Raw genomic sequence first — 11,734 nt, forward strand, 5'->3', positions numbered from 1 at the left:
TTTATTGTTTTATTGACGTTTTATTGTTCAAGCCCGCAAGTAAGAGATGGTTAGGATTACGTAAAACAAAAAATTCCCAAAGGGAGTTTGTGCATTGTGACATCACAAAAAACAGGGGTAGCAGTTAATCAAAAATCCCTATTTGTGGGCTGCAGAGTATTATGAAAAGAAGCGCGTGGTTTGATATTTGTGTCAGTCGCAATCCTCAGGCTTTTTGGTTAGCGGGTGGGCGCCAGGAGAGACTGGAGAATTCGAAAAAAATAATTTATTTGATTGGCTGCTCTCAGTATAAGCTCCGTAGCGGCTTCCATTGTTTTACCACAGAAATCCTGCGGTAATAAAATTCCAGTACCCCAGAGTCTCTCCTGGCGCCCATCCGCTGACCAAAAAGCCTGAAGACTCTGAGTACGAGATTGTGTCAGTCGCATCACGTCGTGTGTTTTTGCGGTTGTCATTCTGCAGATTCCGAGGAGCAGCTGAACTTAAGGTAATTAAGAAAAATTGAACTTTAAGTTTCATGGCATCGTCTTGGTGTACTTTTTTTGAGAAAGCACTATTATTAATCTGATCACGAAAGCATAAGGTTGAGATCGAGAGTTGCTTTGTAAGCGAATAACTCTAAGATCTTGTCAGTCACGCGTTCATCGTCAGCTACAAGTTTATGACTGGAAGCACTGTTTGTAAGACTCAAATCACTTTGGAGGATTGAAAGACTTAATCCACAAACAAGAAAGTTTTGCTAAACAAACAAGTGAACATCAAACGTAGAAACAACACTAAACACTTGTCACCCTAGCCTGCGTTGCAGGCGCTAGAAAGGGGAAGGGAGAGGGGAGAATTGGGCGCAAGAGAAACGTGCGGCGCGAGGGAGAGGGGAAAAGGAAGCTTCCTTTTCCCCTCTCCCTCGCGCGCCCAATTTTCTCCTCTTCCTTCCCCTTTCTAGCGCCTGCCACGCAGGCTATTGTCACGCCGAAGCATCCTAGAGACTCGCATGACAGTTACCGACTGTATTAGCTTTGAATATCCGCCGGATGCGAGCTAACCCACAAAACAATGGAGATACGTGTCAGTTCTAAGAACATACTGATAACTTGTCTTTCAGTCCTTTCAGAATCTCTCGAAAGCGAGAAACAACAATGATCAACTTTGGAAAGACGTCGAGATTGTCTTACTGCATTCCCAAAAGTGTTCTCTGGGTTCCTACAGAAACACATTTTAATTACAAAGAGGACACTGAGCCACTTATTGAGAAGCTCAGTGTTGCTTCTGGAGTACGTAGATTTTCAACTGTCACAGAATAGCAGACATAGCAAACTTGTTACGAAGATGCAAAACAATACAATGCAATACAATACAATACAATACAATACAATCACTTTATTAAACGGGGAGGCCTAATAACCTAGCTCTTATAGTTTTCCAATTTTCCATCTTTAAACTAGTACTGATATCACATCAAACCGGTCTAGATAGAGCAACCCTAGTAATAAAATACCATCGTATGATAGACAACACAAAATTCGTTCATGCAACTAACATGCGCACAATTTTATAGAATTCCATAATCGTTTTACCCTCGAAAGTTCCAGTTTCGAATTTTCTGGCCTGTTTTAAACGAGTATTCAGCTTTCAAACAGTTGCATCACTCACAAACGGGTCTAGACGGGCAACCCTTGTAATATAACACTAAAAGCTTTACCTTTCAGTTATCACAAGGTACGATAAAAAAAAAGTCCCATGTCGTCACAATCACAAGACAAACAACACAAAACACGAACATAGGATTAATGTTGCCACAAGCGTTTTAACCTTGAAAGTGCGTGCATCGATACTTTTCTCAGTATCCAGTTTCCAAACAATCAGGCGAGAAGTTCGCACCATATCGTTGGGCAAAAATGTCTGCTGCAAAAGACGAGGTACAGGCTGTAAATCAAAAACTTATTCGGCGACTTTTTATTTATTTTAGTTGTTTTTGTTTTTGTTTTGTTTTTTTTTTCATAACCTGTTCCCCTTTATTGTTGTTTGCGCAGATTGTGCTCAAAGACGAAATCTCACCCGAAACGGTGGAAGAGGAATCGAAAACAACTAAGTCCAAAGGTAAACTGAAAATCGTTATTAAAAGTTGAGGAAAATGTCAGGAAAGAAAATTCCTAGTATATGGGGCGCCATACTAGTAGCCACACACGGTCATTTACAAACGAACCACAGAATCGACTGGGGCAACCTATTTTTTCTTGCTTTAAAGCACCTTGAGAGTACAAAGTTAACTAGAAATTGCCAGAGAACGTTAAAGGTACTCCTTTAGACCTGCCAATGCCAGAAGCCTCTTCAATCAACCGTTGTATTTGGGGTTGTTTTTTTTCTAACATAGGCTATTCTCCTCTTGTACCAAGCGAGTAAAATTATCGTTCGCCGGCGAACGATAAATCGAACACAAAAATGTTAAATGGTTAAAACAAGAATGACGTGTTTTTAACATTATTTCGAGTACTATTTTGAGTACTGTAAGAGTAAAATTTACGAGCTAATCATCGACATAAAAACCAGTTTAAATCAGCAAGAGTGAATTGTTTTCACTCCTTTTTAATTCGTTAGAATCGTGAAACACTGGAACGACTTACCAAACCACCTTTTTAATGAGAACATGATATCAATAATTTGGAAAAGAATTTGAAAAAGCATATGAACATTTACTAGTACTTTTTACTGTTATTTTCTACTAGTTTATAATTATCCAAGTTTTAACATTGTACATAAACTTTTCATAGTATTTATTTCTCCAGTTTTGTTGTTAGTTTTCACTAATGAAACCTTTAATTATTAAAAAAGGGATAATTTTCAAGTTGATCGGGGGTTGAATGTGATTTGAATAAAGTATTATTACAACTAAAAATTAGCACACTCGTTGCCTTATTTCATTCTTTTCGTTTTCTTAGGTCCGTTATCAAGGGTATCCAAAGTCCCACAAGATTTGCCTGCAGCATTTTTACTGCTGGAGAAGATAACAATGCCGAACAAGCAGGGTGTCTATCTGGCTACTCCTTCAAGGAAGATAGGACGGCACCTTGGCCACCTTAAAAGAATTGATAATTTCTTCACAAATTTTCATGGAAATTACCGCCGCAGTTTTAATCGAACAGTGATCAGTAAAGCCCGTTGGCGTGTTCAATCACAGGAGCTTGTAAGAGAAAGAATGAATGAAATTAAAAATTTTTAAGTTACGTTTTCGTTTGGTGGTGTTTTTTTATGTGCATTTGTACGAGTTGCATCCAGGATGGTAGACAAAAAAGCACTGCAGTCGTGTGTTTGGCTCTTTATGCCCGAGCTTATCTCAGGCTAATTGTTTAACTGAAGAGTGGATAATGTTCTTATCCACTTCGTACGTCATTATCCGGCAGTTAGAATGTGGGAATTTCAATGTAAGCCTATGAATTATAGAAAGGACAAAACTATAACTAGTTGTCAAAATTGCAGAGCCGGGTTCTACTGTGTCTGCAGCCAAAATGTTCACGCAAATCAATCTTGTAAAAATATAGATATCAATAATAGTTGCATTCAGTAAAAGATGTCTGATAAAAACCTCTTTCATCTTTTTACCCATTTTTTATTTGGTTTGTCCATCATGTGACAGTTTTCTTTCATCTCTTTGATCATCGTCCATTCAGATGACACTTCCAGTTATTTTCTGCATTTATAACTGTATCACTAGATTTTCCACTTTACCTTTTTGTTTTGGCTGAACTTGTGCCCGTCTTTATCGGACATAGACGCATTTTTAATATATACCAGACGAACAACAAATGTGTCCTCTAGAATAAAAACGGCCCGATCAAAACGAATCGACGTTGTTGTGAGGTGAAAGTCACGGGGACATCAAATGCTTGGCGCCCGGGGCCTGGTTGGGGGGGGGGGGGGGAGGTACTCCCATAAATTTGGGATAGGTGTGTGCCGCCCAGGTTCTTAAACCCTGACCCTATTTAAGGATGAGACAAGCGAAAATATATACCCTGTTTAAGGCCCACACCCGAACAATGAAACCCTATTCAAGGGAAAAAACTTAAAATTTAATGTCGTGAACGGCTTTATTTCGCTCCTGTAACATCGGAAGTTAAGCATCAAGCACAGAATACTAGAGTAAGCCTAGTTTAATAATATGCCATCATAACCATGGAACATCTTTCAGAGAAGTTTGTTCACTCCTGTGACAGTGTAATTCTGATACAACTTAAGTACCCTATCTAAGGATCACACCGGAAACACAATGCCAACACGTGCAAAAATGATACTCTATTTTTAAAAAAGGACACAGTTAGTTTTGTGACCGCGTTGACCTGGACACCAGTTTTGTCAGTTTGAAAAGCGTCTACCTCAACCTGAAATCAAAGGTACGCGCCGAATACAGTCCAGAAATCCGCTTCAATATTCCCAGTGTTTTATTGAATGTTCAATCTTTTACTGAAAACCTGTTTTTGAGTATGCTTTTGCTCATCCTATGATATTATTTTATCACATTTGGTTATAAACAGTATGGATCTCGTCTCCAAAGGAACATGAAAAGAAGAGGTGGGAAATGTGAAGGCGCCGGGTGGAAGAAAATTAATTGGAATTTTCATTCAGTACCCTTAGCTTGTATGGTTTATCCTATAGTTCAAGGAAGCCTATAGTTTATAAGCCCCCGGCTTCTATATAGGCTTCCTTGCCTTTACCAAATTTGATCTTGCAAATAATTTAGTAGGAATATTGTATATTATCTTTAATGTTTTTCTGTTTACTGTTGTTGTATCTCTGGTTAATGGAAAAATAAATGAATGAATGAATGAATGAATGAATGAATGAATGAATGAATGAATGAATGAATGAATGAATGAATGAATGAATGAATGAGTGAGTGAATGCATGCATGCATGCATGCATGCATGCATGAATGAATGGATGAATGAATGAATAAATGAATGAATGAGTGAGTGAATGCATGCATGCATGCATGCATGCATGCATGAATGAATGAATGAATGAATGAATAACGAGAAAAATCAATCAAAAACATTGGAGAGCAAATCACCATTATATATTTGGAAAATCGCATTTTCGCAACGTGGCGAAAGGTTCGTGCGGAGGGAATCTTCGTGAGCGATTCAAACTTCGCGTCTTGGCTCCTTGGTTTGGAGGTCAGACGAAGACAAGCTTCGGCACACAGTCGATTATCTCCTCGACAAGGACAACCTCTGGTAGAACCTTGTTTTTTACGGGTCGAGCAAGCGCTCTTACAGTGACATGGGTTTGGATCCTTAATTTAGATAGTGGAGAAGTTGTAGATACGAAATTATAAAAGCAAAATATCTGATTGAAAGCAGAAATGAACGATTAAATTATTCTTCAACTTCAGAGGTATTCGTTGACGTTTGGCTTTCCCTAGACAAGTCCATCAGTAAATTCTCCATGGTATCAAGAAAATGAGTGTTCTAATATGACTTTAGGTCTATAATCACTATTTTGACTGGCAAATACTTCGACTCGACAAGGTTTGTTTAGATTCTTCAAAGGATGCGCTTCTCAGCGCGAGATTTGTGATGAAGTGTGATATGCAAATCAGCTAAGAAATGGTATCTAATGCGCATGTGCACCAGCTGATTGTGTCCCTTTAAGGATCGAGACTTTCAAAAACCATACCCTATCGGGCGGCACATACCTATCTAACCCATATATGGGAAACCCTCCGGGGGCGGCGGGGGAACGAACGATGATATGGTGAAAAATGCCCAACTAATGCACGGGGAGGGGAAGATACTATAAATCACACACTGAGCTACTTTTTAACTCGTAAATGCACGCATGCGCAATGAGCGAGTTATCGCGATGTTTTCACTGGCGAAAAATGTCTTCACAGGCGCTGTGCAAATTATCACGTGATACGATTCCGTGAAACTTTTTGGCTCTTTGATGAAAACTGCCCCTGCAAGGAAGGGAAAATGGCTGCTGTAGGACAGTTGAGTATCTGTTGCTTTTGCCAGTTCTATGAGAGATCAAGGGCAGGTTTATCGCCGATTTTAAGTGGAACGTGTTGTCCGAAAAAATTTACGTTGCGGTAACGTTTACCTTAGAGATTCCAACATGTGATCGAGTAGAAATCGATGATGTATAACGATGTTCTCGCTGGAAAGAGCTGCAAAAAAGGTATGTTTTTGTCGCATTTTATTACAGTGCAAGTGTCTTGCAACCTGGTACAAAAAGTTACTATATAGTCAGAAATGCAACTCTTGGGATTTTCGTAAATGCAGGAATTTGCAGGGAAGGTGCAGCTGTATATAATCTGATGTAGCCCAGTTTTTACACCATTAATTTTTCGCCTACGCATGTAGAACGTCAAAGGTTCGATTTTGGGAAAAGTCAGTACAGACTGTTATCGTATGATGGCGCCGACCTTGAAGCGTTTTCGTATTTTGAATACGTAATTAAGCTCTCTCTATGGAGCTAACGATTCCTAACAATTTCCAGATATGTTATATAATTTATGTTATGCCTAAATTATAAACAATTACGGCTGCGCCTATTAAACTAAACGATTGCTAGTCTATCGAATTGCTCATCGTGTGCACCGCTGTAACAAGGCAAAGAAAAAGCAAGAAGAGTGTGCATAGGTTGATTTCCTTACTAGTAATTATATTCAGTCGTAAATATATAGTCACTGAGCGGTCGCGACCCAAGCCCTTGTAATATTTTTTCATGAATATTTTTCCCAGAAAAAAGAGGAGACACATGCAGTTTGTAACAAAGGTTATTCGATGTCTTGCAATCCAAATAAATGCAAAAAGGAATTCAAGGTTCCGTTGTAAGAGGTGCATGACATTCCACATGTAGTGAACTCAAGATAACAGAGTTTTCCGATTTAGCGGAAGTTCGCGGAAGTTCGATCTATTTTTCCGAATAGCGAAAATTGACTAATCGAAGAGTCATTACCATGTACCAAAGAAACTCGCCGATTTCGGTGAATCGAAACTTCCATTGATTTTGCAAGAATAAAATATATCTGGCGTTGCAGTTGGTTTCGTAAAGTGCAAGTTACTTACTAGTATTCGTTATACGAATTTCACATATAAAGAAATCCAAGAAATTAAATTCAGTTGAATTTGGCAAGTTCCACTTCCACAGAACTTCCTCTAAATCGGAAAACCCTAATAGGAGTTACGTTTCAAGATAATTGTGTTTTACTTGTGTGTTGTTTCAGAAATAATATGCATGTAAATAGCCACATGCACGCTTGAATGGAAGGAATGTCATGTACACTGTATTATCTCAGACAGAAAGAGTCTATTGATACTTCAGATCATGAAATTTTCTCACTGACAGCGAGCATCCAATACTTTATCCGGGGAACTTCACTCAACTTTACTTTCACTTTTTTCTTTTCTCCACCTTAAATAATTAATAAACTTAAAACAACTCACATTCTAAACTGATACCCTTTAGTTTTAAATCAATAACTGGTGTTGCCATGGTTGCTGCAAATTTCTAGGCAGCAAACAGCCCGTGACTGAAGAGTACTGGGCAAGATTTGTTCATTCCTGCCCTTTACCAGGGAAAGTTGACTTAAATTTATTGCAGGAACAAACTTACTACCAATTTCTGACTGAAATAAACAGCCAATGCTTATGTTCATTCGTTTATGCTTATTTTCCACTTCTTGAAACTCCACATTTTTTAAAAAACTGTTTAAAAGAACGAAAATATGTTTCAGTCTAACCAAATTTTTCACTTCAATTTGATTTTTTATTACACTATGGTTGCTTGGACTTAACAATGACTTTATATTATTTTTCTGTTCATCCATAGAGATTTGGTTTAATTATTTTATTATAACCTTTATTGAGCTAGGGAATACTGCTTTACAGTAATCACCGTCTCTATTTATCTTTAACCTCTAACTAGTTTTTATTTTAGCAACTTTTGTTTTGCACTTATAACCCCCCTGACCCAACGACACACACAATTTTTCCCTTTTACCCGCTGATTTTAAATCAGTGGAGACTTCACTTCAGCAGAGTGTGCGAGGAGAGAAAAACGAAATGTTTCGAACAAGACTGAATGACATCAAGAACTCTCTTACTCTGAAGACACAACGCGCTGTTGAACTTGCTTCTGAAAAAGGTGCATTTAACTGGGTGACAGTCATATCGATCGATGATATGGGCTTCACTCTGAACAAGGGCAAGTTTCGAGACGCTCTTAAGCTCAGAATCGCCGACAAGCCACCTATTTGGCGTGTTTGGCGATGTCTTTAATGTTGATCATGCCATGATCTGCAGGCGTGGCGGCTTCATAATACAGCGCCATAATGAGCTAAGAGATCTTGAGGCAGACATGCTTAGCATGGTCTGCAATGATGTCGAGATTGAGCCCGTCCTTCAGGAGCTCACGAGAGAGTCGCTTCCAAGCGGAGCTAACAGATAACAGAGCTCCCGACGCTCGCCTAGACATCCATGCCAGAGGTTTTTGGGAAAGACAAAGGTCAGCGTTCTTCGATGTACGGGTATGTTACCCTAACGCAGATTCTTATAGAGACCTGGACCTCAAGCAGATATACAAGCAGCACGAGAACGACAAGAAGAGATTGTATACGCAAAGAGTGATGGACGTGGAACAGGGAACATTTACACCATTAGTCTTTACAACAACAGGCGGCATGGGAGAAGAGTGCAAGAGATACCATGACAGGCTGACAGAGCTAGTCGCAGCGAAGAAAGGAGAGAACTATGCCACCACTGTCTCTTGGATACGTTCTTAAGTCTCCTTTGCCATCCTTAGGTCGGCTTTACACTGTCTTAGAGGGTCAAGAACAGTTAGAAGAGCAATTAGAAGCAATGTTCGAGAAGCGGACTTTGAATTAGATAGATGCCTTGCCAAAATCTAGGTCCTATAATTTTTATACATACTTTCTCTTCCGCTTATACTTTTAATAAGACTTGTCTTTTTTTTCGTCATTAAGTACCATAATTTAACTTCCGAATATATTTTTAGCGATGTTAGATCATATGATTTTTTTATTACGAACCAGAATGCTATTTTAACTTGAAGAGATCTTTTTTTTTCCTATTTCTTCCAAAAAAAATTGTGCTTGAAAATAGTCATTTTTTTTAATTGACGAGAATTGTAAATTGGTTTTAATAGCTCTTTTTTCTACCTTTTACTTGTAAATAACAGCTTGGAATACTTTAATAAAGAGATTATTATTATTTTGAAAAAATTATTATTAATATTTATTATTATTATTATTATTATTATTATTATTATTATTATTATTATTATTATTATTACAAAATTAATAAAATTTAGCGATGTACAATAAAAACAATAGGGTGTTTCTGTCTCGGGACTATCGGTCTAACAGTTGTCCCTTGGAAATTTGATGTTATTATATTAGGAACTCTCAGCCGATAGCCGTTTGACAGAAACACTCCATTGTTGGTAAATTGATTTATTATACAATCGCGAGTGATATAATATAACCAATTAACCTACAGCATTTGTAATTGAACGCCAAAAAATTTGTACTAAAATTCTCTAGAAATGCAATCAATTTCCCGTAGATTATCTCCTCACTTTCTGAAAAGTAGGGACATTAATTTCGACATCGTACTTTAGCGTATAGAAACCCCACATAAATAACGAATGTTTGGTTTATCAACAGAGTTGATATACTTCTTCGCTCTCCCAAGACTTGTACTCGTGGTTCTGAGTCTCTATAAATGATACGCAAAATGTTTTGTTTGTAAGTTTATAAATGACAATTTCTTCCTGAAAGTTACGTAATTGTTTAAAATTGAATTCCTAAAGAGGACTGTATATTGCGCCATCTTCTCACCCTTTTCAACGTAGCGGTCTGTTACAGACAGCTGTTGAAGTGTTTTGATTCGCGATCTTTGTATATTTTCTTTTCACCTGTCGAGTTTGGCGGTTCACGTGCTTCCAATCGGAACTCATGCAACACAACAGTACTACATTAATTATTTATGCGCTTTGTCAAAGCTTGTTTCGTTTAAGGTCTGCGCAAAGCTAAAATTTAGAGATTTCATAACAATAATACTATTATTCAATATTGACTCTAGTTAAATGCAAGAGTTGCTTCTCTTACCTTTATTTGAACTTCAGTCAATATAAACAACAACACGAAATCGTAAAGACGTTCTCAATGAAATGGAGAATACTACATTTCCGGCTGTTTTGGTGAATGTTATGAACTCTATCAACGCCGAAGGCCTTCTTCATAGTTGGCGACTAGATTCGACTTTAAAAACTTATTCCCTAACAATTGAATGGAAAAGATTATCCTCAAGCCAAGGAGAGGGAGACTTTCGAAATTCTCAAGTTGTTTGCCAAACCGATAGTCAAGGATCACCAATGATTAGTAAGCCAGAAAATTCAAGGCCAAAACCTGAAGCGGTAAGTGCTGATTCAAGTAAGGATGAAATTCAAAAATGCCATGAAAACATTCTTGGGAGAGATTTAAAAGCTAATGATTGCACTGATTTTCAAAGATGTCTTCGCAGTATGAAATCTAATGGAGGCATTGAAGAAGACACTGCACAAAGAGATCGTGAGTCGGAAAAAGCTACCACGACGGAAAACAAAGTGAAATATGAAACACAAATGAGTGTTCAAACGACAAGTAAATCCGTAGCCTATCACAATAAACCTATTGTTTGTGAAAGAAATGTTAAAAGGGGAAATTTCATTTTATCACCAGAGAAAGTTTGGTCTTCCTCAACGACCGCATCAGATGAACCTACATGTGATAATGCGATTGCAGAAACTACGTGCTGCTTTTCAAGACAAGATAATCGAGGGAAGAAAGCCGTTTGTTCATGCGGGCAAACTTTTACTTCGCGTCATTTATCGGTTAGCCATTTATTATTACACTGCCCTGTTAGCCTTTGTTTCAGGATCGAACTGGAATGCAATATTCAGCGAGAGATTGACAGTTGGCATGGAGACCAGAAGGGGGTTGGCAAGGCCTGGTGGCATTGTTACAAGAAAAATGGTTTCCCAGATGTCCTTCTGGAATTAAAGGAGGAAAAAGTCAACAGGCTCTCAACTCTCGTAAATGACTTTATTGAAAGAGCGGGTTCAGAGAAACTCAAAGATCAGAATGGAGACTTTTTTGTGTTAATGGTTGGACTTGAACAACTTCTGTATTAATTTGATAAAGCTAGCCTGTTCCAGGAGCCCAGGTCTGCTGATCGAAAGGGGATTAATGTTAACCCAAGATTAAAATTTAACCAAAGATATCAATTATTTCGCAGGAACGTTTTTATTAAGTTAGGGGCTGTTCACATGGACGAAGGAAGATCCTAGTACCAGGACGATGCTAGGAGGCGTATCATCCGAGCGCCATATTTTTTCTATTCAGTTTACACACAAAAGCGCCAGCAGATCTTCCTAGCTGAGAGATCCTAACACCATGTCAGTGAACTACCTTCGCTCGGAAGGTCCTAGTATTAGGGACAAAAATAATGGGCGACAATTTTTTTCCTTTTCCTTCTCCACTTGGTAGCAAGAGCGGGCTAAATTTCTGCATGTAGACCAAACGAAAAGTTGTTTCGCCTTCTAGGATCTTCCTCCCTCCGTGTAAACAGGGCCTTAGTTTCGAAAACAAGGTCACAATTCGAAGGCGAAGGACCTTGTTGAAATAAATTCGACTTGACACAAAGTTGAACTGCTGTGATCCTTAACAATCCAG

At 38.3% G+C, this 11,734-nt stretch overlaps 1 protein-coding gene and 1 pseudogene across 2 annotated transcripts; both read left to right on the forward strand.

The window, feature by feature from the left end:
- Window positions 1–1,777: 1,777 nt before the first annotated feature.
- LOC146483686 (uncharacterized) lies at window positions 1,778–3,221 on the forward strand. 2 transcript variants are annotated; one of them, XM_085105552.1, is made up of 3 exons: window positions 1,778–1,925; window positions 2,031–2,097; window positions 2,937–3,221. In XM_085105552.1, exons 1-3 carry the CDS (start codon window positions 1,896–1,898, stop codon window positions 3,215–3,217), a joined length of 378 nt encoding a protein of 125 aa, XP_084961678.1. In that variant the 5' UTR covers window positions 1,778–1,895; the 3' UTR covers window positions 3,218–3,221. The 2 variants fall into 2 exon arrangements, with proteins under 2 accessions (XP_084961678.1, XP_084961679.1); XM_085105553.1 differs by having other exon boundaries at window positions 1,778–1,916.
- A 2,913-nt stretch (window positions 3,222–6,134) lies between these two features.
- Window positions 6,135–9,041, forward strand: LOC146483687 (uncharacterized; annotated as a pseudogene).
- Window positions 9,042–11,734: the final 2,693 nt, after the last annotated feature.

The sequence above is a fragment of the Pavona decussata genome, unplaced genomic scaffold (assembly GCF_977016875.1).
Source record: "Pavona decussata unplaced genomic scaffold, jaPavDecu1.1 SCAFFOLD_38, whole genome shotgun sequence".
Lineage (NCBI taxonomy): Eukaryota > Metazoa > Cnidaria > Anthozoa > Scleractinia > Agariciidae > Pavona > Pavona decussata.